This window comes from Humulus lupulus, chromosome 6 (assembly GCF_963169125.1).
Source record: "Humulus lupulus chromosome 6, drHumLupu1.1, whole genome shotgun sequence".
Taxonomy (NCBI): Eukaryota; Viridiplantae; Streptophyta; class Magnoliopsida; order Rosales; family Cannabaceae; genus Humulus; species Humulus lupulus.
In genome coordinates, this window is record NC_084798.1 from 118,094,782 (window position 1) to 118,120,157 (window position 25,376).

Sequence of the window (25,376 nt, forward strand, 5' to 3'; positions counted from 1 at the left end):
GCAAGAAAACTCCACACAAGAAATTAACATATGCATAACCATCATTCAACACATAACAAAACTCCCAACAGGCTAAACACATACGGCCATGCCGTCCTAGGCGCATTACCAGGCCCTGGGTTTGCGGTCTACACCATGAGGATATCCCAAGAATCCTTTAGGGGTCTCACCCTGGCAACTCGCACTCCGCGTGCTTAACGCTGCTCCTGGCCCCTTGCCGTATTCGGTCAACGCCGTTCTCGACCTTTGCCGTTCCCGACCCTTGCCATTCATTCACAAATATGCACACATAGCATAATTTAACAAATACTTTAAATGTTTACCGAGTTTTTCGGAAACGAATACAAACAGAATAATAAAAAGATAAGAACTGTAGAAATACTAAGATGTAACCAAACAAACAGTGTTTTTACGTGGTTCAGGCGTTAACGAGCCCTAGTCCACGAGTCGATGTTATTATACTTGGAAAGGATTACAGTAAGATGGCTGGTGTACAAGAAATTCACACACTCACAATGTTTCTCTCGGGTTCTCTTGAAGAAGAAGAAGCTAGAGAGATTTTAGCAGAGTTCTTGCTATGTGATTTGTTGGCCGTCCTCCTTCTTGTAAAATGAAGGGGTCTTTATAGCTAGGGTATCGGATTAGGGTTTTTCTCTACGTATATGAGTCTTAATTACACCAGCCATAAATAGGGGATACAATTAATGTAGTAGCATGGCTACAAAACTCTATGTGGGTATATTTACGTGAAAGTATGGGGAACACACAAAGTCAGCCGTCTTTTCCAAGTTGTCAGCGGAACAGTAGGCGAAAAGGTAACCTTAGGCGTGCTGGGATGTGTGCGGCTTTGACCTGACGGGCGTGTCAGGCGGGATCCTGTGTCAGGCGGATATCATTCCAAATATGCCTCCTCCAGGACTCGACCGTTTGGTTTTGTTCCGTGCGAGGCACGGAACTGTTTCCGCGGAGACCACTCGAAGAGCTTCTCCTGGAAGGGGCTTCCCCGAAGGATACCCCTTCGGGAGTCCGGGAGAGTTGACGAGTTTCCGTGTTGTGTTTGCTTGGAAGAGTAATCCGGACACTAAACAGGAGAGGCGAAGCCTTTCTGTCCATCCGCGAGCTCTGGTCACCTACCGTGAAAGACATCGATAATTCTTCTTCCCCGAGGACATCAATCTAAACGCTATCCGGAAATCTGGATAACATTAAACATAAATAAACATAATCAATGGGGCTACGCCCCTGCAACATAATCACATAGGGTCGTGCCTTGCAACACAAACTATAGGGCCTTGCCCTGCTCTATGGGTACAGTAGTTTTCTTCCCTGTGTCCCAAGCTACCCGAGCACCGCGATCACGAGCACAATCCTCTAACCCGAGCCTTGAAGAGAACTCCTAGTCACAACGTATGAATAAAATAAACTATCAAGTTCCAACTCATTAAATAGTTTCGAGACACAACTCTAACCTCCAGGACCTTGATTTCTACCAAACTGGGTAGTAGAAACCTTCCCGAGCCTTAACGTTCAAGTTCCCGAGCTAAAAACTCTCAATTTGCCAAAATTCAACTTTTGGGTCGTGGCCCACTCTCCCTTAAGCACCGCGGCGCGCCCCAAAACAGAGGCAAAATGCCTCTCATCTGACAGACTTGGGCCGCGGCGCCCAAACTTGCGCTGCGACGCCTGGGAAATTTCATCGAAGCTCCACTAGCCTATAAACTCAAGCAGGCTGCGACGCAAGCCCGAAACCCAAAAATTCCCATGCAATTCTACGAGCCAACACCTCAAAAATCAACCCAAATCAATACCTAAACCCAAAATTCAGCCCCAAACCACTTATACCAAACTAACAACAGTACATAAACTTAAAGAAACCAACCAAAGTCCTACTACAACCCAAGTTCAATTATCTAAGTTCTAACCCCTCAAACTCCAACAAAACAAAGGAAAATTAAACAGAATTCAAACTTAGATCCTTAACTCTGTATTAATTTTGGCCTGAGCAATTCCTACACACTTCAAGCCCTCTGTTAATCGAGATTTTCGGCAACTCTATTAATAACTAATATTTACTAGTACGTATAATGAAAGCAGAAGATTAACTTGGGGTTTTTACGTGGTTGGGGCGTTAATTAGCCTTAGTCCACGAGTCTATCTTATTAGAGCTTGAAGAACCTTTTACAATGGAGTTTTTCCTCTATGTTTTGACAGAGTTCCTGTCTTTTTTGGTGAAAGGAGAGACCCCTTTTACAGTGTTCTGTAGCTTATACTTATAGGCTTGTCGGAACACTGGGTCTGGGCCGGGTCCGACCTAGGCCCATCGGAGAAAAGGATATATGTGGCCTTCCTAGTGGAGGCCCAATACAAAAGGTACAAAATACATGAATTCCAAGCCAGCTAAGGCCCAACAGGTTGACCTTAGAGCTACGTCTCGCCCGACAAAACAGCGCTTTTGGTTTGATCACTTCGAGTCACGAGGCCGATTCAGGAGACAAGACCAGTCAGAGTACTTGGCTGCGCAGACCTGACACATTGGCGTGCAATCCCGAGGTGGCCTTTTTCTGCAGGTGAAAAGTGGGGACAACGCCCACGTGGAGTGAGGCGGCTTCAGGGTCCTGGACGCTTGGCCCCTTCAACCGGGGGTGAGGTGATCCGGGTCCGTTTACCTTCGTCCCGCTTCGTTTACCACAGGCCCGGACCGTATCAGGGTCCGGGATCGGGACGCGTAGGCCGCGGTGGTCCGAACGCTCTGTACACCGCCCGGACTATCGTCGCGGAGGACGGACCCGGAGGGACATTCCGGATCCCTCCAACGGGCCCATACATGAATCCCCGGTCCATATCCTTCCCCTTGGACACTCTCCATACCAAGAGGCCTTGGGCCGGGCCCGCGTGCCTACATGGCCCCTGATAATGGGCCTGGCCGACGGCCCCGAGCCCATGCAGGAAATGGGGATAACACCCTCAATCCTTCAACTCAAGACCCCCAAATTTCTTCAAAGTTTCAAGACACCAAAGGGAGAGAGAGAGAGAGAATCGGTGGAGAGAGAAAGGGAAGCAAAAATGAGTTTTTCCTTCTATTTATTTCTTTCCTTCTAACCCTGGCAGCCAAAGACATACACCTATCCCTTAGCAAAAGACCCAATTGCCCCTTAGACTTATCCTAACCTCTTAGGTAACCCAAGGGCAATTTAGTCATTTGCCATACCCCGTTAAGTCCCCGAGTAGTCTTATAAATCCCCATTAATCCCGACATGTCCAAATCATTACCAAACCACTACCCGTTACTCCATAGATCCCGAACACATTTTATGTTCCCAAAATACCCCTAGGCTCCTCCCGAGTCGGGTATTTGACCCCGTTGTGACTTTCTAGCTAAACCGCTCCCTAGGACTGTCTCGGATCGTGCATCACAAATATTGCATTTATGCCCTCAACGAATAAAATTACAAACATGCCCCTAATAACCAAATGGGTCCCACATGCATATTTAATTCACCTAACATGCATTTCTAATCACATATTCACATAATAAATCACTTATTGCCCTCCAGGCATACTAATCAGGGCCTAAAGCCTTATTAGTAAATTTGGGACGCTACATTGATGGTGCTGTGAGGTGAGAGAGAATGAATCGAAAGAGAGATAGGGGGAAGAAAGATGTGAGAAGAGAGAAGATGGAAGAGATATGAGTATTTTTGGTAGAGTGCCATAAAGTGGCATTATTTTAAAATACTTAATATACCTAGCATATTTTTTAATTAGCACCCAATATGATGCATACAAAGTGAAGTTTCCCAAATTTACATTCTATGCTTCATATTGGGTGTTAATTAAAATATATGCTAGACATATTAAAGATTTCAAAATAATGCTACTTTTTGGCACTCTACCAAAAATACATTCTTCTCCCTTCTCTCTTCTCACTTTTCTCTTCCCCTCTCTCTCTCTCTCTCTCTCTCTCTCAGTTTACTCTCTCTCACCTCGCAGCACCACCAACACCACCACCACACTAAATACTGCATTTCAAACAGATCTATGCATGATTTTTGGGTTTTTTTTGTGATTTTTTTCAGATATAAAACTCTGAAATCTATAGAAAATCGACATTGCTCGATAGTTCTCAATGCTAGCTCGATGGGGCCTTCAAAATCAAGATTTTCATGTAAAATATGACTTTGCTCGATGGTGGTTCAATGGTGCTCGATGCCAGCTTGATGGACTCGATGCGATTCTTGCAAGAAACATAATTTTTCACTCAGATGTCCGTTTGTGGTGATTTGTTTTTTATTTTGGGTATTTTTTTAAGCTCTACACGTTTTATATGCTCATATTCACATTTGTGAAGTTTAAAACTTGAAAACATACTAAAACATGTCTTAAATGAGGTATGTTTGGATTTTTGTATCTTTTCAAGTGTTACACTTCACAAATATGCATATGAGCATGTCAAATGTGTAGATCTTAAAAAATACCCAAAATAAAAAAAATCACTCCAAACGGACACACGAGTGAAAAATTATGTCTCGTGCAAGAATTGCATTGAGTCCATCGAGCTGGCATCGAGCACCATCAAACCATCATCTAACCACCATCGAGCAAAGTCATTTTTTTCATGAAAATCTTGATTTTGAATGTTCCATCGAGCTGGCATCGAGCACCATCGAGCAAAGTCGATTTTATATAGATTTCAGAGTTTTAGTTCTGAAACAAAATCGCAAAAAAAACTCAAAAACCATTCTCAGATCTGTTCAAAATGTAATATTTAGTGTGGCGGTGGTGTTGGTGGTGCCGTGAGATGAGAGAGAGTGAACCGAAAGAGAGATAGGGGGAAGAAAGATGTGAGAAGAGAGAATAAGGAAAAAAATGAGAGTATTTTTAGTAGAATACTAAAAAATGATATTATTTTAAAATACTTAATATATCTAACATATTTTTTAATTAACATCCAATATGATGCATACAAACTAGTGAAATTTGCCTTTGCAATTGCAGGTGGAAACAAATCCATTTACTAATTTTGTTTTAGGCTTTTTGAGAAAGACAGAATCGAAAGTGGGTCCCACTACGATCCAGTTGGCATAAAATGAAAATAATCGACGTTACTTCTCTAATATCCACTAGCATTTTTATATATTTTTTTCTCAATGAATAAAAAAATGCTTATGAATATATACGTATAAACCCTCCAAAAAGCATGAATTTACATTATTTTAGCAATCAACTAAAAACTTACATAAAAGTACTCTCTCTCTAAGGTGAAAAGCAGCAAACAATGGCAGCCTCAACGTGTTCTTCTTCCGCCATTTGCAATCCCCCAAAGCTTCCCAAACTCCCTTTTTCTTCGTCTTCATCTTCATCTTCGACCTCCGTTTCCCAATTGTCCTTCAAGTTTCGTAAAATTACTTCCCGTGCCACCAGGACCTCCATCTCCTGCACCCTCATCCACGACCCAGTAATGCAGGACCTCCCTCCGACTCTAGATCTTCCCCGACCCGATTCCTTTGGGCGTTTCGGTAAGTATGGTGGCAAGTACGTCCCTGAAACTCTCATGTACGCGCTCACCGAGCTCGAAACCGCCTTTCAATCCCTCGCTGGCGACGAAGACTTTGAGGTTCGTATTCACAATCCCTTCTTTGCTTTTGTTTTCTATTTCATCTTGGTGTGTTGCTAGAACTGAATTTGAATGTGTTGCATATTTATATATAATATAATTTGGGTAAAATATTAGTTTTGGGGGGAAATGAAGATTAAGATAGTGAAAGAAATGGGTGGAAGTAATCCATGATTTTGGTTTAGTTTTCTGAAATTTGTTTTGTTGTAATTCACATGATTTTTTTAAAAAAATAAAAGACAAAAAGAATGAAGATTTTGTAATTTGCTTTAGCTTGCTGGGAAAGGTTGTACTTTTAGTTTAAAATGAGGCTTGTCTTGAAATCGTGGATTTTATAATAGTGACTTTCACTGAATTGTATCAGTTTGAGCATTTCGATTAATCATATTGTTCTTTCGGTTTTGTGTGTTTTCATAATATATTAGTATGCTGTTTGTGAGTTTTCCATTCGATTTCCATATGTTCCGTGAGCATTTCCTTGGGGGCATTGTTGGTGGCAAGGATGGGCTTGTGAAAGTCTAACTTTTGCAGACATCAAGCTCGAATCCTAGTAGCTGCAAAAATCCCCAACTATCCCATGTGGGGTTAGTTGGGGAGAGGCCATCCACACTTCCACAGTTATAATATGTATATGCATCTATAGTTAGATGTTCCATAAGCATTTTAGCTATTTACTAAGGTGGCCCCTGTTGTGAGTTGCCTTTGAATCTGAATAACTATACTGTATATGTAATTTATCATGATTAAATAACTTTTCAGATTAATTTTCTTGATGTTGTAGAGAGAATTGAATGGGATTTTGAAGGACTATGTTGGCCGGGAGAGTCCTCTCTATTTCGCAGAGCGGTTGACTGAGCATTACAGGCGTGCTGATGGGAAAGGACCTCATATTTATCTGAAGAGGGAAGATCTCAATCACACTGGTGCTCATAAAATCAATAACGCCGTAGCCCAAGCTTTGCTTGCCAAGCGTCTGGGCAAGAAACGTATCATTGCTGAGACTGGTGCTGGTCAGCATGGAGTTGCCACTGCCACTGTATGTGCTCGGTTTGGCTTGGAATGCATCATCTATATGGGTGCCCAAGATATGGAAAGACAATCACTTAATGTTTTCAGAATGCGGCTTCTTGGGGCTGAGGTTTGTTTTCTGGAGACCTAATTTTTCTGGTGTTGAAAGTAAGAATATTTTGCTTTTTCTCATATCCTGATAGGAAAAATATGAAGGCAGTTGTCTTCTACTTGACTTTAATAACAAATGTAATGGATCTTTAGTCTTTATCAGCAATTTCCTCCTTTTCAGATTTTGTTTCTGCCTGATGTTCCTTCCTCTGTAATGATGAACTTAAATTTAAAGGACAACACACCTTCCATTTGTACTAGTGGATGAATATTTAAACGAATCACTGCTTCTGTTTTTTTTCTCTTTGTTTATAGAGCGTTTTTTGAGAACTATGTTTCTCTTCATATAGGTGAGGGCAGTCCATTCTGGGACAGCCACATTGAAGGATGCTACATCAGAAGCTATAAGGGACTGGGTGACTAATGTGGAGACAACCCACTATATTTTGGGCTCTGTTGCTGGGCCTCATCCGTATCCCATGATGGTCAGGGAGTTCCATAAAGTGATTGGTAGAGAAACAAGAAAACAAGCACTAGAGAAATGGGGTGGAAAACCTGATGTGCTGGTAGCATGTGTTGGTGGCGGTTCAAACGCTATGGGACTATTCCATGAGTTTGTTGAAGACAAGGTAGTTAGGTTGATTGGTGTTGAGGCGGCTGGTTTTGGATTGGACAGTGGTAAGCATGCTGCAACATTGACCAAAGGCGAAATTGGTGTGTTGCATGGTGCTATGAGCTACCTACTACAGGATGATGATGGACAGATAATTGAGCCTCATTCTATTAGCGCAGGGTATGACAATTTAATGGAATTCTTGTCAATACTTAATTTTGTGTGACTTACACATTTTTTACTTTTAACTAAATTCATGTGTTGCATTTAGCTTGGATTACCCTGGGGTTGGACCTGAGCACAGTTTTCTCAAGGATATTGGACGTGCTGAATACCATAGTGTTACCGATGATGAAGCATTGGAAGGTATGAATGTAGGATCCCAGAACATTATTTTGCTATAGGAACTAAATGCTTTTCGACATATGCAACATTATCATTGATGCTCATTGTCCCTAGTTGGCCTTTTATTACATTTCGAAGCTTACTTCCAATTTGGATAACAAAGAACTAACTATTGTGCTTTTATCATTTACTAGTCAGTCCATGTCCCAGAAACACCCATGGCGTTCTACCTATTGCTACCATTTTTTATTTATTTTGATGTATAACTTCTCTCAGTCCAAGTCAAATCCTCTATTCCTATCAACATTTCCTTGTTTAACATAATTCCCTCGTTTGTGCAGCTTTTAAAAGGCTATCTCGGCTAGAGGGCATTATCCCAGCTTTGGAGACTTCTCATGCACTTGCTTACTTGGAAAAGTTGTGCCCAACTCTCCCAGATGGAACCAAAGTTGTACTCAATTGCAGTGGTAGAGGGGATAAGGATGTTCATACAGCCATCAAGCATTTGCAGGTTTGATGTTCCATATCAAATGAACCAAAGGGTCATCTCCGTTTTCAGTATCCTAGAGCTTTTACTTCAAGATCTCCTCTGCTTTAGATCCTGCGTTTTGAGCAAGTCAGTGAAGCTACTTAGAGGCTGCTTTTCTTTCTTTCTGGTATGTCATTATTTTTAATAGGTAATGTGAAAATGCCTTTCTAGTTTCCTTTTAGTTTGTAGTCACAGAGGATAGGATGCTTTATTGTTTCTTTAAAATAAAGTTCTTTGACAGAATGCTATACTTGGTGATGACCAAACAGATTTTGTGATACTAAGTTGAAATTATTCTATCAAGCATGGAAAGATTTTTATTTTTTTAAAATCCAGCTGAATCATTTTATAAATTTGAGTAGGCAATTCATGTCATCTTAATAGAACTTTTCTGTTCGAATTTCCTTCATTGGTCTTAATGAGGAAGATAGGGACCTCCAATTTTTCTACAGTTTATCCATTTAATAAACTCAGCATGGTTCAGAAACCTCAATCCCTAAACGTACTGTGCATCTAACCGCACCAAATCCTTGCAACACAACTTCTTCATTTTTTTTTGAAATAAAAAAGAAAACTGTTAGAAAGTAAGTTAAAAGAAACATATACATTGATCTGCCCATGTCTTTCCTTTGCTTCTTAATAATTTTTAGGAAATTTCTCAAGAACCATATACAGTGACCTACCCAGGCCCTTTACTTTTTTCATTTTTTTTATTAATATTACTTAGCCTTAATTTTTTTTTTCCAAACGGTTTAAAATTAGGACAAAGTGGCGCATTTTTCAATGATTGATGTAGTACAGGGATTTCTATTACGCAAAAAAGTTGTGGAAAAAATTTCTACCTATCTTAATGATTACTACAATATAATAGAAGCATGAATATAATTGGGAAGAGTGGGAAGAGTGGGAAGAGTGCAATTTCATTTCTCTAATTTTTTTTTGCTTTTTGTCTCATCTTTATTCACTTTTACATTTTCTTTTATTTATTTATCTCATCTTAGTTTTATATACTTAGATCAAGATTTAACATACTATGGACATATATTGAAGAATTTATACTTCTAATAATTAATAATTATCTGATCAATATAATAATTAATTCGACTATTTTAAGGTGAACGGAATGTATCCCTAACGAACAAAATTCAGTCCCTTATTACATGTGTCATGATAATATAGCTGGTAGTATTGAAAGATTTTAGGGAAATTTGCGACATAACTCTTTATGTAGTTGTTTTTGTTGCACTTGAATGCCTAAGTAAAAATTTTGGCAGCATAATTCCCTACTGTTAATGTTTTGGTACAGTGATCATTATCTGGTCGTTAACTATGTTCTAGAGACACGTGGCCGCACTAAATTGGATAAATATTTAAAGTCAAATTAGCGGTATAACTTTCTATGTATTTATACTTGTTGCACTTAAATGCATAAGTATTTCTTTTTTACATAATTATTTGAAAAACTTAATTATTTTTTAAACTTTTTTTAGGTTTTAATTAACCATTTTAAATTCAAATTTTTATCCAATTTGGTGCGGCTACTTGTCTCCATATAAATTTGTAGAAATTGAAACTATTCTTGTAATTGATTCAAAAGTTGAAATAATTTTTATTAACTTTATTTTAAATTTAATCTTTTTCAATTTAAAATAAAATAAAAATTAAATTTGAAATTAATAAAATATTTCAATTTTTGAAATAATTAAATGGAGTTATGCTATCAAAAACTTTATTTAGGCATTTATATGCAACAAATATAACTACATAGGGTGTTATGCTGCGAAATTCACTTAATTTTTTTTTTTATCTAATCTAGTGTGACCGCATGTTCGAGGAACACAATTAACGCCAAGAAGTGACGACTGAACCAAAACATTGACAGTAGGGAGTTATGCTGCAAAAAAATTTACTTAAGTATTTAAGTGCAACAAATACAACTATATAAGGGGTTATGCTGCAAATTTCCCAAGATTTTATAAGCAAGAGGAAAACAATAATAATAGCTACATAGCTTCTTAGGGTGAGGCCATGAAGGTAATAATCACAGGTTGAATATTTTCAAATAAGTAAATAATTATGGTTTCAATTGGTAACATTTTTTCTTTTTTGTTTTTTACAAGTAAAAGTATTTTTTTTTCTTTTGCAAAATTATGACTTTATTTTTTTTTTGTTTTTAAAAATATAAAAAAATGTATGGAAACTTTTACTTTACTTTTTAAAAGCATAAGAATAAAAGTAAAAATAATATTTATAAAAATAATTTTGAAAATTTTGTTGAGTATCAAATAATATGAGAAATGAAATTGTTATAAATAAAAAGCACTAAAAAGTGAAAAAAGAGAGGTATAGATGAGAAATTAAGAGACATGAGAGAAAAAGGGGGAAATGAGAAGTAGAGTAGTTAAAGTGAAGTGAGACAATGAAGGAAAAGAAAGTGAGGGGTGAGGGGTGAGGGAGTGAAGAAAGAGAAAGTGATGAGAGAGAAAATAATGAGAAAGAGTGAGGAGGAGATAAAGTATTAAAAAAGAGTGAGGAAAGAGATGATAAAAAAAAGAATGTGAGCCATAAGATATAAAGTGAAGTATGTTGTCCGTGTTTTCACCAGTTGACACGTGGCATTAATTAAGAGGCTGTTTAAAGCTCCATGGGAGCTTAACTCTAGTTTCTTGTCATCACCACCACTACGGGAGGAGCATATCATCCAAGGTTATCACTTCTTGAGAACCTAGTCGGGAAGTAATTCTCCAAAGGAATCTCAAGCCGTGTCCAAATCACCCAAGTGTTAGAGAACCTCTTCCGGGGGAGAAGGGTAGTTGCCAGGTATCAGCTAGAGAGGTGCTCTGGACCACAAACAAATGTTTGACACCCAATGTCCACAGAGATCGTGCTGTCGATCCCGTTCAAGCGGCAAAAAGGTGTTGGTATTAAATATGAAAACATCAGAATACGCATTGGAATAGGATACTTTAAAAAATTATTAATACCAGTCAATATCATTCATATAAAGATATATTAAATAACACATAAAATGAATAGAGATTACCTCTTGTAGTCTATCAAGTGTCCTTAAATCTTTCCATATAAATCAACGATCTTCCTATCCTTTCTGAAAGCTCACACCTTAGCCTTCCAAGACAATACTCAAACACACAAGGACGTGTGTGGACACGTAGGATTCAAATGTTGATTTAGACTCTCTAGATGCACTCAAGACATGAGATCTAGAGAGTATTGAGAAGAAAGAGGCTATAGAATTTTCTAGAATTTCAGGTTTAGGAAATTCGATCGTTTCTTTCTTGAGATAGTCTGATAGTAAAAAACAACTTATTAAACTTCTTCTAAAAGTATCACTTCTTTCAAGTGTTTAAAGATAATTAACTAATTTAATTAATCTTTATTTTATTTAAGATAAAATTGATAAGTTACAACTTATTTAATTTAAATCATATTTAAAAAATAATAATTAAATAAAAAAATTAATTTGAAATTCAAAATTCAAATCACAACGATAAAAAATATCCCTGGGTGGCACCACTTAGTGGCTCTCCATAATTTTCTCATTTATTTATTTAATTAATATTTAAGATAATATATTTATCCCAAACTACATATCACTTAATTCAAAATTAAATTTATCTTACAATATTAGTTTTAAATAAATAAATAAATATCTATTTATAAATATCTTATAATAAAATAATTATTAATCTCTCTCTCTATATTAATCCAAACATGATTAATATTTACTTTAACATATAATTTTTTAAAATAAAAACTATACAGTTAAATAATTAATTAATTCACAATTAATCATTTGCCTATAATTATCACATAATTGTTTCCTTGCCCCTGAAAATTGATTCCTTTGAAATTTAGTCATTATCTCTACGAATCTTCCTTATGACATCTACCCTTGACTTTGTCGGACAGAAGTGACCTGGGGACCATGGACCTATAATACGAAGCTCCAATAAACCAGATTATTAATTAAACTCTTCAATATAATAATCTTATCTATTAATTCCATAGTTACTCCACTATAAATATCGAATTGCACTCTAATTATTTATAGAATTATATTTACAGAATTTTCTTTGTAGTCCATTGATATAATCAATAAATGTAATTCTATCATCCAATTATTGGTTCATTAATTAGAGCTGGTTAAAATTACAGTTTTACCATTCTAATTATCTCTTGTTCCTTAAGTACCATTAATTAACTAGCGAATAATTAATCTACAATCAAATTATAGATTTGAGCTCAATAACTATTCAGTTCCAGAATTAACCCTTAAGGAAACCAATATTCGATCTGTTAGGAAAGTATGGATTCCATTATTGTAAATCATGTCCCTAGCTTTTGTCCATATTTTCACCTCCTGACACGTGGCAATTAAAAGTGATTAGTGACGAGGTAAGTCATGAGGTTCTCGGAGTGCGACCCCTCCAGGTAGCCCAGTTCGGACGAGTCATGGACATCTCCGAGGGAGACCACACCCCGAGGTCTATCCTCGAGGCAAGGGTGCCTCTGGGTGAAGCCACCTCCTGGGACAGTAGATAAGTCGTGGATGCCTCTAAGTGAGGTCACGCCCCGAGGCCCGTCCTCAGGGCAAGGATCTCTCAAGGTGTGGCCACGTCCAGAGGAGCTCTCTTCACTCACTCATCCCCCAGGTCTATGATTCCGGTCCTCGGACCTGGGGTAGTCGCCAGGTGCCAGTCACTGCAATTGTGAACCACCAGGCGATCGTGTGACAGCTTTTGGTGAGCCTCGATTGGTGGTGTCGACTTCATACGCTCGAAAATTGGCCTTTCCCATAACACCGCCTAACATGGGCAAACGTGCGCCACACCCTACCAAGTTAGAGATACGTTCCCCATAAATAGGGAACGTGCGCCACACCCTACCAAGTTTGTATGCGACTTTCTGAAATGGGCCCCGTGCAATTTGCTTGGGCGATAGTCTCTATTTAGTACATGCCTGTATGTATTAATTTGGAATTAACACGCCAAAGTGGGGAAAATTTATATTAATGATAGATGATCAACATTAATGATCCCAACCCCTATAAATAGGGATGGATTATCTACTTGTAAGGGGTTGGGCTTTTTAGAAAGAGAAACTCTGTAACTCAGTGCAATATACACACTGCCCGAGAGCCACCATTGAAGCTAGCTATTACAAGCTCCAAGCTCACTAAATAATAGAGACTCGTGGACTAGGGCTCTTTTATAGTCTGAACTACATAAAATCCTTGTGTTCTTCCCTAGTATTTCCTTTAACCTTTCGGATTAAGTTGATAGCGAAAAAGACAGTCAACATTTTGATGCGTTCATTGAGAGCTTGAAGAACAATCATGGTAACCACTCGAAGGCATGCACCACATGATACCACACCTTACACCGTAGCTGAGGGACGAGAAACCAGTCACGTGCCATTGCAAGACCTATCTGACATGGTGGGAGACTACGACAAAAATGCTGAATACGACGACATGGACCATGGAGGGGACAATGTGTACTATGAGGAGGAATATCCTCATCCCATGGACATGGAGGAGACACAAGAAGTGGTGGCACTCCGTGACCAAGTGGTCACTCAGTAGAAGAAGATAGACACCCAAGAGGGTAACATCGCTGCCTTGCAGAAGATGGTTAACGCCATGAGGGCTACTCTGGCGAAGTACCATCTAGGCATCAAGCTAGTGTTCCACATGTGAACACAGTTGGAATGCCACTTGTCGATCCAGTCGGTGTGCCTCCCAAGCATCCGACTGAGTTGGCGCGAGATCCCCCAACTGGCGTGCCCCCCAAGCACACAGTTGGAGCTAGAACCCCATCTATGCCACATTTTCGTGGCAAAGGTAAGGTTGACGATAACCCTACTCCCAAGCTAAAGAAGGCTCATCAGAACACCAAAGATAATTAGGTGACGAGGCCGACTAGTGTGGGTGAAGGCCCCTCACCAGGATGTGAGGGAACCCGCGACAGGAAGTGCCACTGCCGAGGAAAATCCCGAGCAGCAACCACCAGCGTCTCCCCTCGACGGAGATCGACTGGGGTTACAATCAGGGAAACCGTTGGCACTCCCCTAGCAGAAAGGTCTTCTGCCCCCCAAGGAAAGGGAAAACAAAAGGCAGTCAAGCTTGTCATAGACTTAGACGAGTCCTTTGACGAAAACGGTATTGTTATTTCACTCTTAGATAACTTGCCAATTCCCTGTCATTTATTCGATGGGAACGGCAATTTTACATATGCTCCAAACCTAGGGCCAGACTTCTTCATGCCCGAGAGTGAGTGTATGACTAGTAGAGTCAATAGTATAGCGACCAGTAGTAATAGCTCGGGTATTTGACTCTGTAATTTTCTTTATTTCTTTTCTGATGCAACATAACTTGTCATCTATTTTTGGCTTACTGTCTGCATGTTTACCTCTTTTACAGAAATGGCTTCTGCAAACGTTTTTGATCTATACAGCACTCAGGAGGAGGAAGAGGTTCCGTTAGTCCGAAAGAGGAAATTGACCAGGAAACATGACGGTGAGTCCAATCAGGTGCCTTCGGCCAAGAAGAATCGAGCCATCGATCCTTCGAAGGATGGGCCCTCTGGCCAAACATCTGCTCAGCCTCCTGCTCCTGTTGAGAAGGAAATTCTGCCTCCTCCTGCTCCTGCTGCCACGACTCCTTCACCTCCGGCCCCTACCGAACAGGCCCAACATGATGAGGATGTTCCCCTTGGGGCTAAACTATCGGGCCGCTCCCTAAGGTCAGCCAAGGATCGCCTTTCTCACATCCTTAAGCATGACCGCTGCAAAGAGGCCATGGCTGACGTAGAGACAATGGGGGTCGACCAGATCCTCAATAGAGCCCTCAATGAAGTAGTCAGTGTAAGTAATCTTCCTTCTCTTTTGTGATCATGGTCTTGATTTTCCTTTTTGAAGTTAGTCTAACTCTTATTCTTTGATTGTAGGCAATGCTGACCATGACGGCTGCTCACGCCCGCGCGGGTGCAAGCGTCGAGCAGTCCCGTGCTAGGGAGGCGAAGCTAATGGAGGAGATTCAAGCCGTGGAGGCAAGGCACGTGGGAGAGCTGGAGGTGGTGACCCAGCAGAAGGATTCTTTGGCAGCGGACCTGGTGGAGAAACAGGCTTCTTTGGAAAATGCCAGAAAGCAGAGAGATGAGTACCAGGGGGCCAGCCGAATCCACTGGCGCGAAGTCAAGAAGCTCCAGGAGGAAAATCTTGCGAAGGACAGGAGCATCGGCGTCCTCAAGAGCCAAGTGGAGCAACTCAGGCTCACGAACGCCAAGGACCTGGAGAGGTACAAGAATGCGACACTTCGATGTTTCTACGACTTCTGAAACACAATCAAAGTGCCAATTTCGGCTACCTTCCAGAGGATGCCAGGACAGCTGAATTGGCTCGCTGTGCTGCCCGACTGGCTGCCGAAGAAAGGGCCATAGTTCCTGCCTCCCCAGAGATTTCGCTAGCCACGGGGATGGATGGAGGGGAAGCTGCAGAAGACGCAGTTGACCAAAATGCTCCCCAGGATCCTCCCGCTGATCCTTAGCCTATTTTTAACTTATTTTCTTTTCTTTTCCTTGCATGACCCACAGGTCATGATGTTAAGACAATGTTTACTTTTTTATTGCTACATGGGAAACTTTTCCTTTTAATTTAACATTTACATCCGAGCAGTACTGCTCACGGTGTAAAAGGATTCCTTTGACATTATAATATTTTTGCTTTATTATAACATTTGTTCGCATGACCGAACCTAGCATAGTACTTTGGCTTGATTTAACAAAATATATTTTTTGAAAAATACTCTAAGTACCGTAGCATGCTTTCACTTATTTTGTTCATGTGTTTACATACCTCTTGGTATGCTTTGCTTTCTATGTACCTTATATGCCCCCCAAGTGACTGAAGAGCTTTAGGTCCTTGGTCACTTGCCTTGACCACAACCTGTAGGAATATTATTGCTCGGTATAAAATGCAAAACTTCTAATACAGCAAAACAACACACGTAATGAACAAATACTTGTAAAAAAAATTACAAATTTTGGCAAGAATGACTGGCTGCGCACAGTCCCTTATAATTCTCATATTTAAATGGATTAAATATGTCTTTACGAGTGATCTTTGAAAGATCTTACACTTATAAGCGATTAGCCATATAACATGACTAACCTTTTTTCAAAACTTGTAAAAAGTAAAAATTAATACAAGCCAGTCCTTTAAGAAGGACTGTTTACTGATAATACTTGCGCAAGTGTTCTCCATTCCAATAACGCAGAACGAGATCTCCATTTAAACATGCAAGTTTGTAAGTGCCTGGATGAAGGACTTCTTCAATCTGGTAAGGTCCTTCCCAGTTTTGTCCGAGTACTCCAGCAGCTTGGTCGTGGGTGTTTAAGAAAACTCTTCGAAGTACTAAGTGTTCGATGTTGAACTTTCTCTCTTTTACTTTGGAGTTAAAATATCGAGCAACTTTTTGCTAGTACGCAGCTACTCGGAGTTGGGCTTTCTCTCGTTTCTCCTCAATCAAGTCTAGGGACTCCATCAACAGTTGGCTATTTTGGTCTTGGTCCTATGTGATTCTTCGATGTGAGGGCGGATCTAACTCGACTGGCAACATAGCTTCATACCCGTATGCTAAGGAAAATGGGGTATGACCTGTTGCTGTTTGGTGAGAAGTTCTATACGACTAGAGGACTTTAGGCAGCTGTTCTGGCCATGCTCCTTTAGCTTCTTCGAGCCTTTTCTTCAGAGTATCCTTCAATGTCTTATTTACTGCTTCGAATTTCCCGTTTGTTTGCAGATGAGCAACTGAAGAAAAACTCTTGATGATGCCATGCCTTTCGCAGAAGTCTGTGAACATGTCACTATCAAACTGGGTGCCATTGTCTGAGACAATCTTTCTTGGCAATCGTATCAACAAACAATGTTCTTGATGACAAAATCAAGTACTTTTTTTGTCGTTATGGTTGCGAGTGGCTCGGCCTCGGCCCATTTGGTGAAGTAGTCGACCACCACAACTGCGTATTTCACCCCACCTTTTCCTGTCGATAAGGACCCGATTAAATCTATACCCCATACTGTGAAGGGCCATGGGCTTTGCATCTGCTTTAACTCATTAGGAGCTGCCCGTGGGATCTTGGAAAACCTCTGACACTTATCACATTTTTGCACAAACTCCATCGAGTCTTCGTTCATGGTTGGCCAGAAATAACCCTGCCTTAGAATCTTCTTTGATAAGCTCTGCCCCCCAGCATGGTCTCCACAGAAGCCTTCATGTACCTCCTTCATCAGCTCTTTAGCCTTTTCTGGTGTAACACACCTGAGTAGTGGCATTGAGTATCCTCTTCGGTAAAGAACACCATCGACCAGGATATACCTAACAGCCTGTCTCTGAAGGGTCCTGGCTTTGTTTCTATCTGCTGGTAGTATACTGCTCGTGAGATACTCCAAGTATGGGGCCATCCATGTATCTGCTAACCGGACCTCCATATTTTTTTCTTCTACTCGTATGCTTGGCGCGTGTAGCCGCTCGACTGACACTATATTTAAAGTGTCAGCATCCTTTGCACTCACGAGTTTGGCTAAGGCATCTGCGTTTGAATTCTGATCTCGAGGTATTTGCTGGAGGGTATATTTTTCAAATTGCGCCAACATATCTTTTGTTTTGTTCAGATAGGCCACCATTTTTAGGCCTCGTGCTTGATACTCCCCTAAGACCTGATTCACTACCAGCTGTGAATCACTATAAATATCCAGCACTTGAATGTTCATGTCTTTGGCTATCCTTAACCCAGCGAGTAGGGCTTCATACTCGACTTCGTTATTTGAAGCGGTGAAATCAAACCTAATTGCGCAGTGAAATTGATGCCCTTCTGGCGTTATCAATATCACTCCTGCTCCAGCGTGAGATTCGTTGGATGATCCATCTGTGAATAGCTTCCACGAAGGAGCTTCAACTTGAGGCTCAGGCGCACTAGGCTTTTCACCCTGCTCGCTGTCTGGGAGTTCAGTAAATTCGGCAATGAAATCAGCCAAGACTTGTCCTTTTATTGCTGCTCGCGGTGAGTATGTTATATCGAATTGCCCGAGTTCGACTGCCCATTTCAACAAACGACCAGCAGCCTCTGGATTTTGCAAAACTTGCCGAAGGGGCTGGTCAGTCAAGACCGTGATTGGATGGGCTTGGAAGTAAGGATGTAACTTCCTTGAGGCAAAAATTAGGCAATAGGCTAATCTTTCAATGGGAGGATATCTCAATTCGGCCCCGATTAACCTCTTGCTCACATAATACATCGCCTTTTGTACGCCTTCTTCTTCTCTTACTAACACCGCACTAGCAGCATATTCGGTGATCGCCAGGTATATGAACAAAGTTTCCCCATCTACAGGCTTCGATAAGACAGGAGGCTGCGCCATGTGGGCTTTTAAGGCTTGGAAAACCTCTTCACAGTCTTCAGTCCACTCGAACTTCTTGCTGCCCCTAAGTAGATTAAAGAAAGGGACACACTTATCTGTCGATTTTGAAATAAATCAACTGAGTGTGGCAATTCTTCCAGTCAAACTTTGCACATCTTTGATCTTTACTGGCGATTTCATATCGATTAGGGCCTTGATCTTTTCGGGATTAGCCTCGATTCCTCTCAAATTAACGATGAACCCCAAGAACTTCCCTGATCCTACTCTGAAGGAATACTTGAGAGGATTTAGCTTCATTTGATATTTGCTCAGAACATTGAAACACTCTTGTAAATCCTTCACATGTCCTTTTGCCTTTTTTGACTTTACCAGCATGTCATCAACGTACACCTCCATGTTTACCCCGATCAACTCCTTAAACATGTGGTTAACTAGTCGCTGGTAAGTCGCACCAGCGTTTTTCAATCCGAAGGGCATTACTTTGTAACAGTATAGCCTTGTATCAGTCCGAAAGCTAGTGTGATCCTCGTCAAGGGGATGCATACTAATCTAATTGTACCCTGAGTATGCATCCATGAAGGAGAGAATCTCATGGCTTGCAGTTGCATCGACCAGCTGGTCGATCCTTGGGAGTGGGAAGCAATCTTTAAGGCATGCTTTATTAAGGTATGTTAAATCCACACAGGTCCGCCATTTGTCATTCAGCTTGGAAACCAGTACTGGATTAGAGACCCATGATGGATAAAACGCCACCCTGATGAACCCATTCTCCTTTAGTTTTTCAACTTCCTCCTTCAAGGCTTTTGATCTGTCTTTATCGAGCAGCCTTCTTTTCTGTTGCACGGGTGGGAAGCTTTTGTCGATGTTCAGGACATGGCTGATGACTGCAGGATCTATCCCAGCCATGTCCTTATGTGACCAGGCGAAAACTTACTGGTTCTTCTTCAAAAATTCCACCAGTGCATATTTTGTTGTTGCTTCTAAATTTTTGCCGACCTTTACAACTCTGGTCGGAAACTCTTCGTCAAGCTGGACCTCCTCAAGGTCCTACATCTTCTTCAAAATCCCCAAAGCAAGGATCTAAGTCTCTATCCTCACTTTGGGAAACACCCTATTTGGTGACTTCATCACCTGATTGGGCTTGTACATCAATGGCCATCTGCAACTTTTCCGGGGGAGCACTCCTCGACATACCCTTCTTGGCCTTAGTGATTGAGGCATTGTAGCACTCCCTTGCTTCCCTCTGGTTTCCCAATACGTGTCCTACCTATGCATCTGTTGGGAATTTCATGGCCAGGTGCCATATAGAGGTGATGGCCCGAAGGGTCGACCAGTATGGGCCTTCCAATTACAGCATTGTAGGCCGAAGGACAATCAACTACTATGAAAGTAGTGAGTAATGTCCTGGTGGCAAGCGCAGTACCTGCTGTTACTGGAAGCCTGATTGACCCTGTTGGAGCGAGTCCCTCACCAGAGAAACCGTAAATTGTTTGGTTGCAGGACTCCAAGTCCTTGACGGACAACTTCATCAGTTCCAGCGAAGATTTATACAGGATGTTAACTGAACTTCCTGTATCGACCAGTACTCTTTTCACCATCATGTTGGCAATCTGAACATCCACGACCAGCGAATCGGAATGTGGGAACCGGACATGCTGGGCATCGCAATCAGAGAAGGTTATTGCACCATCCTCTGTTTGAGCCTTCTTTGATGCCCAATCCTCCACAGTCATCATCTCGATGTCCTGGTCGTGACGTAGGGTCCGAGCGTATCGTTCCCTTGCCTTTCTGCTGTTTCTCGCAAGGTGCGGGCCTCCGCAGATGGTGAGTAAGGTGTCAGCCACAGGGTCAGGCTATAAAGGTGGCGAGCGTTGGCGTGTAAGCGCCTGCTCGTTGCCACCTGGAGCCTCTCGTTGGGAAGCTCCCACAGCCCGCACGTATCTCCTCAAGTGTCCTTGTCTAATAAGGAACTCAATTTCATCCTTCAGCTGGTTACACTCGTTCGTATCATGTCCGTAGTCATTGTGAAAATGACAGAACTTGGTCGTATCTCTTTTTGAAATATCTTTTCGAATGGCAGCGTTCGTTTTGTAAGGCACATTGGAACTTGTGGCCTGATACACCTCTGCTCGAGACTCGACAAAGGCAGTGTAGTTGGTGAACCTTGGCTCATAACGATTTCCCTTAGCGCACTTACTCTCGGAGGTAGAGGGTTCATTATGGGGCCTCTTCCCCCCATTCTTGCGGTTTCCATTCCCATTGCCTTTACCGTTGCCGTTGGGCTTTGACCCATTGGCGGCTTTGGCGGGGTCTTCAGTCCCCTTATCTTTATTTGGGGTCTTTCCCTCGTTGGCAATTGCATCCTCGAGCTTGATGTATCGATCAGCTCGATCCAAAAATTCTTGGGTTGTTTTAACCCCATGCTTCCTAAGGCTACTCCAATGAGGCGTACGGTGCCTAACTCCTGCAGTTATGGCCATCATTTAGCCTCGTCTCCCACTGTTTTGACCCCAGCCGCTGCTCGCATGAACTGCTGAACGTAGTCTTTTAGTGGTTCTCCTTCTTGCTGGCGTATCTCGACCAGCTGGTTTGCCTCAGTTGGGTGCACACGACCCGCATAGAATTGTCCGTAAAAATCCTTTACGAACATCTCCCAAGATACAATACTTGCAGGAGGGAACTTAAAGAACCACTCCTGTGCAGCATCAGAAAGTGTTGCAGGAAAGATCCTGCACCGAGCATCTTCAGATACCTTCTGAATGTCCATTTGTATCTCAAATTTGTTGACATGAGATACCGGGTCACCATACCCGTCAAAGTTTGGAAGTGTGGGCATTTTAAACTTACTGGGAGTCTCTGCCACAGTAAATCTCTGGACGAAGGGAGTGCCCCTTCTCCTGTCATACTCGATGTGAGACGTTCTTCCCCTGACCAGCTGTTGCACTGCTTGGTTCAGGGCATCTATTTGGGCCTGAACGGCTTCAGGAATTGCCGGGGCCTCTGGTGCCGGGGGAATGTACTCGTCATGCCGTTCTCGGTGGTCGTTGAGTACATCCCTTAGATTGTCGTCTCTTCGCCGTTGCTCGCTAGCTCCAAGCCGGCTAAAGACGTTGTTTTGTCCGGGCTGCCCCCCAGCATTACGTATTGCTTGTTGGTCTTCTCTAGGTGGTGGGCTTCTGCCTCCACCTCTTTCCTCATTCCTCCGACCAACATTCCCTCTGCCTGAGTCGGCCTCATTGTAGCCATGGCCATCTCTGAACCTCGATTGGCTATGGTGGGACAGATTGTCTCCTCGGTTGCCTTGGGCTAGAACTTCTCGAGCGTTAGGGGGAGGCCTGCGCTGGTCGGTAGGTCCCCATGCATTATCATGTCGTGGGGGGCCCCTGAACGCAGAGCCTGTTTTTGAGTTCCTCCTGTTGCCAGAAGGACGCTGCCCCTTGCTCGGTGGACGCATCTCTTCACCCCTCGGGCGCCTAGGGCTGCGGGGCTGCTGCCTAGCCCTATTCTGCCTCGGATGTGGGGGATTGCCTCGACCAGCCTGGGATGGAGGCTATGTCTCAGTGTCCCTAGGTGGGACATCATCCTGAGGCATTGGCGGGTGCTTCGGCCTTTGAGGGCTTGTTGGCTGGATTGGAGGGCTAGGATTGGGACCCTTTTGAGGTGGCCCATTTGAGGGTTGATCAGGCTGCGAGGCAGGTGCAGCCTGATTCCTAGCCAATTCGAGGGCTGTTTCGAGGGTTGCCATGGCCTCCCTCTGACAACGATCCATCTCCGCCTGTCTTTCACTCAGCTCTTGGCACTGGCGCTCTATTTCTTGCTGCTGTCGCGCCATGGTCTCCGCAGCACCTACTTGACTGGCCCTCAGATTGGCCAATTCATCTTGCAATACTCCCAAAGTATTTCTCAGCGTTTCAGAGTCCAGTTCCTCATCATCAAACTCCAAGTGTGGCTCATTCTCAGCCATGTTCGGAGGAGGAGGTTGAGATGGTGCAGTGTCAGCAGCCTGCCCAGTCTTCCTGGTTGTCTTTGCCATTAGTACTTCAACCGCTTCGTCTCAAGCTCTCAATGAAAGCACCAGAATGTTGACCCTCATTTTGGTCAACTGACACAGAGTCAAATGCTTGATGTGATAGAAAGTATTGAAATAGATCTAATGGAAAGAACAATAAATGACACAACAAATTATAGTGGTTTGGCCCCACGAATTGGTAATGACCTACGTCCACTTAAGCTATTATTGATATTGATTCTCAAAGAAGTGATCAAAGAACTAGGGTTCTTCGAGTTTCACAAGCCTTAGAGGGATAAATAATACAATCAAAAGATAATAGCTATAGTTCTATTGTAAAGCATCAACTCAAATCAGCCAAAAGTCCATTCCTTGAGCTATTTCTCTCTATTTATAGGCTCAAGGAGGATTACATGAATTAGTTACAGATATTCTTTCCTAAATAATCGGATCATCAGGAATCATGGGAGATAATCTCGGATATGATTACAATTGCACAAGATCATCTCAAAATATATGAAGTATACGACCAAGCTGGTCGTATATAAAGTCCAAATGTTATGTCAGGGGAATCTCCCTGGTCGATGGTCGAACAGAACCTCTGCCAGGTGTCAGCCACGTGTTAAAAATGTCTGGCACGTCATCCACACCTGCTTTTTGGATAACAAGAATTAATTAATTATTGGATTTAACAAAACTATAATTAATTTTGAATTAATTTATTTTTGGGATTTTTGGTATTTAAATAATAAGGAAAATTGGGAAAAATCACATGCCTTCCTTGGCATATGGTACACGTGTAGCACAATGCACATTCACTGTGCTACACACACAAGAAGCTTCTAGAAGTTTCTTTGTTCCACAATTTTAGTTATTTAAATATTAAATAAATAATGAGGTATTGTAATATGATTAAAATATTATTATTTAAACAAAATCTGATTTGATTAGTTATTTTCAATTTGTTTAAAATAACTATTATTTTATTTTTAATATATTGGATATATTAAATATAGGAGATCAGTTTTTTTAGAACGATACTATTTTTTTTTCAGTGATAGAAAATATATCGTGAAATCTCCCTGAGAGAAATAGAACAATGATACAAGCATAGGTCACTGTTCTTCACAAACTTAGGTCCAAGCTTTATCAGATCTCATGTGTTGAGAACATTTTGGAAGATCCTGGTATGGAATCTCAAGGATTTTTGCCGTACAAAAAGATAGCAGCAAGGAAGGACTTGAGGTAATTTTCTATTCATATTTTTGATTCAATATATATATATGTATGTGAAGTAGTAGATCTAGAAATCTTGTGGGGTTACATTAACAATTTTGATTGTTGTTCCGCTACATATAATCTTTGATTTGATCTATAAAATCCAACAAATTGTACCAGAGCCAGGTTCACACACATATATATATTGAATCTGTGTGGGTTTAGTTTTATGCATTTATTTATTTTTGATGAATGAATGGATGGCTTATTATGATTGAATGCATGGGAATGTTGAATCGTTAATTGTATGGTGTTTATGGGTTAGGATTTGTTTATGATTAGATCATTGTGTAAGCCATTAAAGGGCATAGGATTTATGTAATTTTATTTGGTTTTTGACACCATAAAATTGTAATTCCAATCACACAAAGTCAAAACGGAGTCCGGGATTTAGAATTCAGCCACCGTTCCTTCGAGGCCACCCTCCGAGCCGCTGCTAGGGACGTCGTACGGACCGTACAAGTGGGCCCCAACAGCACCAAATGGTGCCACGTGTCCCCGTCTTACTGGTCCAGAATTTTTTTATTTTTTTGAAATTAATCTGTTATTTTTAATTTTTTTTAAATGTTAAATATCATATTTGTTAGAAATTTGATATTTAAATATTGAGATAAATTTGTTATCCTAACAAACTTTTTTGAATATATTATTTAAAAATTTATTTTTCTAAACAATAGATTTTAATTAAATTTATATAAGTTTTTAATTAAAAGTTGTTTTAATTAAAAAGGAAAATAATATAATGATTATTTAAAAGTTTTGTTTTAATTAATAAAGATAATTAGTGTTGAAAGAAACTTAGAGAATAGTTGCAGAAAGAAAATGGTGAAAAGAACTTGTATTTCTTATAGTATGATGCTACAGTGTTTTCTCCAACCCCCTTCCATGTGGAAGTGTGGGTCCTTTTATAGTGGGCTCTAATGGCCCCTGATACATTGTGGTCTAGGGGACTAGATGGTATGCAAGTACACTGTTAGGAGAGTGTCTCAGGGGTAGTGGTGTTGGAAGAGTGGTGGTTTGCTCTAGTACGCGTCAGGGGTATGCAAGAGTACTCCTGTCTTGGTACCATATTATGCCTCCACTACTTGTTGGGTACGGATCTCATAAGCGTGCTGAGGGAGTCCTGACCATGTACCATTCTTGTACTTCCACTACCTGTCTAGCGTGGACACCGTATCATCCGTACTCTAACTCTTCTTGGTCTGTAGGTTCATTCCGTATCTCTTCTGGCTTCATGTCGAATTGTGGTGAGGCCTTTTCTAAGCTTAATCGTGTGCTAAAGAGGTCCTTGATTTTACCTCTTGTGAGGCCCCTAAGGACGAGAACTTAGTGGAGGCCATGTCTCACGATGCCCCTTAAGGAGAGGCTGGTGTGCGAGACGAGGCCACCATGAGGACCATGGTGTGGCTGTTGCGTGTGGCATCTCTGGGGC

General features: G+C 41.3%; 1 protein-coding gene across 1 annotated transcript; it reads left to right on the top strand.

Annotated features, from left to right (window-relative positions):
• Nucleotides 1–5,200: 5,200 nt before the first annotated feature.
• LOC133782478 (tryptophan synthase beta chain 1) lies at nucleotides 5,201–8,551 on the top strand. Its single transcript, XM_062221795.1, has 5 exons — nucleotides 5,201–5,614; nucleotides 6,396–6,752; nucleotides 7,084–7,526; nucleotides 7,618–7,712; nucleotides 8,033–8,551. The coding sequence occupies exons 1-5, from the start codon at nucleotides 5,276–5,278 to the stop codon at nucleotides 8,206–8,208; spliced, it is 1,410 nt and encodes a 469-aa protein (XP_062077779.1). The 5' UTR covers nucleotides 5,201–5,275; the 3' UTR covers nucleotides 8,209–8,551.
• Nucleotides 8,552–25,376: the final 16,825 nt, after the last annotated feature.

Excerpts from the sequence above, each read along its gene's own strand:
- LOC133782478 (XM_062221795.1), top strand. The coding sequence starts at position 5,276 with ATGGCAGCCTCAACGTGTTCTTCTTCCGCCATTTGCAATCCCCCAAAG. Across the intron at positions 5,615-6,395 it reads CTGGCGACGAAGACTTTGAG|AGAGAATTGAATGGGATTTT; the intron begins GTTCGTATTCAC and ends TTGATGTTGTAG. Across the intron at positions 6,753-7,083 it reads TGCGGCTTCTTGGGGCTGAG|GTGAGGGCAGTCCATTCTGG; the intron begins GTTTGTTTTCTG and ends CTCTTCATATAG.